Source organism: Mus caroli, chromosome 8 (assembly GCF_900094665.2).
Source record: "Mus caroli chromosome 8, CAROLI_EIJ_v1.1, whole genome shotgun sequence".
NCBI classification, from domain to species: Eukaryota; Metazoa; Chordata; class Mammalia; order Rodentia; family Muridae; genus Mus; species Mus caroli.
The window spans coordinates 115,107,943-115,112,170 of record NC_034577.1 but is presented as its reverse complement, the minus strand read 5'-3'; the positions used below and the strand labels follow the sequence as shown (position 1 = coordinate 115,112,170).

Sequence of the window (4,228 nt, the reverse complement as noted above, 5' to 3'; positions counted from 1 at the left end):
CGCTGAGCCATCTCTCCAGCCCTAGTTTCTTAATAAAATTTGTTATAGAGACTCAAAAAAAACTTTTTAATCTAACATGTCATATACAGAGTAGTGACTTTGAGTTCCATGCCTTTCCTTATCTGAGACTCTCATGTGTTTGCTATTTGTTAGTGTCTGTCCAACTACTCCAGCCCCATTCTTATTTCCTGCCCACCATGAGCACAGTGCTGTGGCCTTGACCAAGGATTCAGCAGTGTCTGCCTTCAACCCTCTCTAGCTTATGGAGAGAGGCAGGCAAAGTCAGTACAAAGCAATCTGGCAAAGGGCTGTGGCGAGCAGTGTTTGGGGGCTGCTTGTCTCAAGCACTCTGCACACATTACATCTGGTGCTCTGGTAAATCCCACGGGGTAGACAAACACTTAGGTCACATGTACCCAGTGAAGCAGCTTTGTCACTTGTCTTAGCCTCTCTTTGCTGTAATAGCATGGAAAAGGCAACTTCAGGGAGAAAGTTCCTTACTGTTCCCGAGGGATTCAGTCCCTCCTGGCTGGGAGGACACTGCGCAGGGTCAGGGGACAACTGAGTGGCCCTCCTCATCTTTCAGTGTTTGACGCTGGATCCTCTGCCATCAGGCTAGCTGGCCCTAGACTAACTCCCGGGTAGTTTTATCTCTGCATGCTACATGTTTGGCTTTTATTTTGGTGAGTTTTTTATTTTAAATATGTCAGGTGCTTTGTCTGCATGTCTGCCTGCAGACCAGAAGAAGGCATCAGATTGTGAGCTTCTATATGCGTTCTGGGAATTGAACTTGGGACCTCTGGAAGAACAGCCAGTGCTCTTAATTGCTGAGGCATCTCTTCAACCCCTTATTTTGGTTTTTTTTTTTTTTTTAAGATTTATTTATTATTATATCTAAGTACACCGTAGCTACCTTCAGATGCACCAGAAGAGGGTGTCAGATCTCATTACGGATGGTTGTGAGCCACCATGTGGTTGCTGGGATTTGAACTCAGGACCTTCAGAAGAGCAGTCTGAGCCATCTCTCCAGCCCCTTATTTTGGGTTTTTAAAAAACATTTATTATGTGTCTGTGCGTATGTGCCATACCTGTGCAAGCCAGTCAGTTATGCACACCTTCAATCCCAGCGATCAGGAGGCAGAGGTAGGTGGATCTCTGGAGGCAGGGTTTTTCTCTGTGTAGCCCTGGCTGTTCTGGAACTCACTTTGTAGACTAGGCTAGCCTCAAAGTCAGAGGTCCACCTGCCTCATAATGAGCTGTTCTAGACAATCTGAAGCAGCCCTATATCCCACACCTGGGATTAAAGTGAAGACATAACATTTCTGTGTTTAAAGAAACCAAAATTCAGCCGGGAGTGGTGGCGCACACCTTTAATCCTAGCGCTTAGGAGGCAGAGGCAGGTGGATTTCAGAGTTCGAGGCCAGACTGGTCTACAGAGTAGGTTCCAGGACAGCCAGGGCTACACAGAGAAACCCTGTCTCGAAAAACCAAAACAAAACAAAAAAGAAACCAAAATTCTCCTACACTGCACTTTGCAAGAATTAAAGGCTCCATTGCGCACGTTTCTCCTGGAAAGCTGCCTTCTCTCATCCTGAGGGCAGAGATGACTCCTCCCCTCCATGTTCTCCCTCCCCCTGCCCCCTCCCACTGTATTTACTTCTGATATGCCTAACAACCTTGTGTCCATAATGGTCTCTCAGGTAATTGGGTTTGTTTGTTGGTATTTGAGACAGTGTCTCATGTAGCCCAGTGTGGCTTTGAACAACTTCTGGTCCTGCAGAGATTACAGGTGTGTGCAGCCACACCTGGCTCAAGTAGCTACTTCTAAATGCTTTTTTTTTTCCGAGTTCAATTCCCAGCACCCATGCTCGGTGGCGCACAACCCCCCCGTAACTAACTTCAGAGTCCAATGCCCTCCTTCTGGCTTTCTGAGCTCTTGGCGTTTGTCAGCAAAGATCAAAATTGCCCCCAAGGAACTCGATGCCTCTATCAGTTCGGATATCGAAGCCCCCTTTCCCTCTAGACTTCTTTCTCCTACCTAGTGTTGGAGGGGTTGAGAGGGAGACAAGTGGTAGAAACCCATAAAGCGGTCAAAAGTCCGGCTACAATGTTGTCTAAGTGGGACACAATGAAAAAAACCGAAAAGGAAAGGCCACCCGAAGTTAAGTTACAAGGGACCTTACAAGTTCAGCAAGGGTCCCTGGGCAGTTATCAGCCCTGAATATTTACAAACTCTAGTACAGCCTCGGGCTAACCTCAGTTCACTGTTTAGTAATGTGGGGAGCAGAATGGAAAAGACACCCCCATACACACACTGCGGTCTTCCGAAACAGCCGCAGAGGACTAACAGAACTGTGTGCACTCCTGCTATCGGTTTCTTCAAAGGTCTGGAACTTCAGGGGCAGCGGTGAGAGTGAACATGCTGGGGGGCACTGTCATCTCCGAATCTCCGGCAGTAGGACAGACCCATCAAAGTGCAAGCTGTGCCTGGAAAGCAAAGAGCTGCGACCCGCTGCAGAGCCCGGACTTTCGGCCGAAGAACAAGCCTGAACCGATCTGAATTAAGTTGGGAAAAGCTGTGAGCACACCACCGCCGCCCAGGGCGCGACTTCCTCAGCTCCGCCCACGGGCGCCTCCTTCCCCAGCCTACGCTCGCCGCGGAGAGTCAGCTCCAGCCGGAGACCCGCGCTTCTTGCGAGCTCTCGGTCCGTAGCACTGAATCGACCGCGGTGAATCAGGTCGCAGGACTCCAAATCGCCTGCCCCGCCCCTCCCCGGGACTGGATGTGACGTCAGCACAAGCGCTCCCAGTTCCGACCCCGCCCCGAGTCTCGGCGCCGGTCTTTGACGTCATTGCCACGCGCCTTCCCCTCCCTACTCGCTGAGCGACCCGCCTTACGTCATCTCTAGGCGCCTTCCCGCCCCTCAGGTGTTCAAGCTCCGGGCGCGCGAGGTTCTCGCTTTTCGCCCGCGAGTGCCGCTTCCTCCACGCTCTCTGCAAACATGTTTCCGAGCGTCTCCTCTCCGCGAACCCCAGGGCCCGGGACCCGACGCGGTCCGCTAGTCGGGATCGGGCCCACGTCCACACCTAGAGCGAGCAGGAGGGGTCTGTCTCTGGGATCTGCGGTTAACTCGCCCGTGCTGTTCTCACCCGCAGGCCGGCGCAGCTCGGTGAGCTCACGGTAAGTGGGGGTTCGGGGACCAGCGGGGTCCGCTCCACAGCGGAGAGGTGGAGCCTGGCAGTGGGGTAAGCTGCCGCAGAGTTCGAAAGTACTTCTGGTCATTCTCGCGTTTTATTGTCGCTGTTTAAAAGAATGAAAGCACCTTTTGAGCACTACGCTTGCAAGGTAGGAACATACTTCAGATTATTGTAAAGATTAAAGCAAAAGACATTTCTTTATTATGTTGACACAGGTCAGTGTCGGGCTGCTGTTTGTTTAAAGTTGTGGTTTGACTCTGTGGCGTTTGACACGAGTAACATTTGGTCTGGTGTAGTCTTTTTGTGATACAGTGTAGAAATGCAGCCCGGAACTCAGTCCTGCCCACTTTGGGACAGCCCATGCCATGTACCTACCCTAGGCTGACTTTGCTCAATCCACTTTTAAGATTCTTATATTTCAAGCATGCAGTAGCTTGTCTGGCTACCATAATTTTGTTTAACACTTCCACCTTTAAGTCAGGATCTCAGCATCCTTACCATAGTCTCAGGATTCAGTGTACCTACCTGAGTCATGGTAAGAGCCTACAAACCTGGCAGAAATGTTTTCTCAGTGCCTAGCAAATGCTATTACTACATACTGATTGGCAGTTAAAGGACTTGGGCCACAGAATGTGATGGTTGTGACTAGGTCACATAAAAGCACTTTGTGTGTGTGTGTGTGTTTGTGAGAGAGAGAGAGAGAGAGCTTCACTAAAGATGCTGGTGTGCTGCCAAGTCCACATGTATAGTAGAATTGTTACCCTCCTCAATGTAATTAACACAAAAATTCAGAATTGGGTTACCTTTTTCTAGAAGAATTTCTTCTGTTCATCTTTCAAAAGTGAATTTCTGGGATGGAAAGGTGGCTCTGGGGATAAGAGCACTTGCTTTTCTATATCTATCTATCATACAATCATATATATATATATATATATATATATATATATATGCACACATACATACACGCACATATATGTATATATGATGGGTTAAAAAGATAGTAAGATGCATATATGTTCTGATACATCAT

At 48.9% G+C, this 4,228-nt stretch overlaps 1 protein-coding gene across 1 annotated transcript in view; it reads left to right on the top strand.

The window, feature by feature from the left end:
* Nucleotides 1-2,909: 2,909 nt before the first annotated feature.
* The window catches only part of Nup133 (nucleoporin 133), a 49,450-nt gene continuing 48,131 nt past the window's right edge, over nt 2,910-4,228 (top strand). Inside the window, exon 1 of the mRNA XM_021170539.2 lies at nt 2,910-3,181. Coding sequence (XP_021026198.1) covers nt 3,003-3,181 — 179 coding nt within the window. The 5' untranslated portion in view covers nt 2,910-3,002. The remainder of the gene's footprint in view (nt 3,182-4,228) is intronic.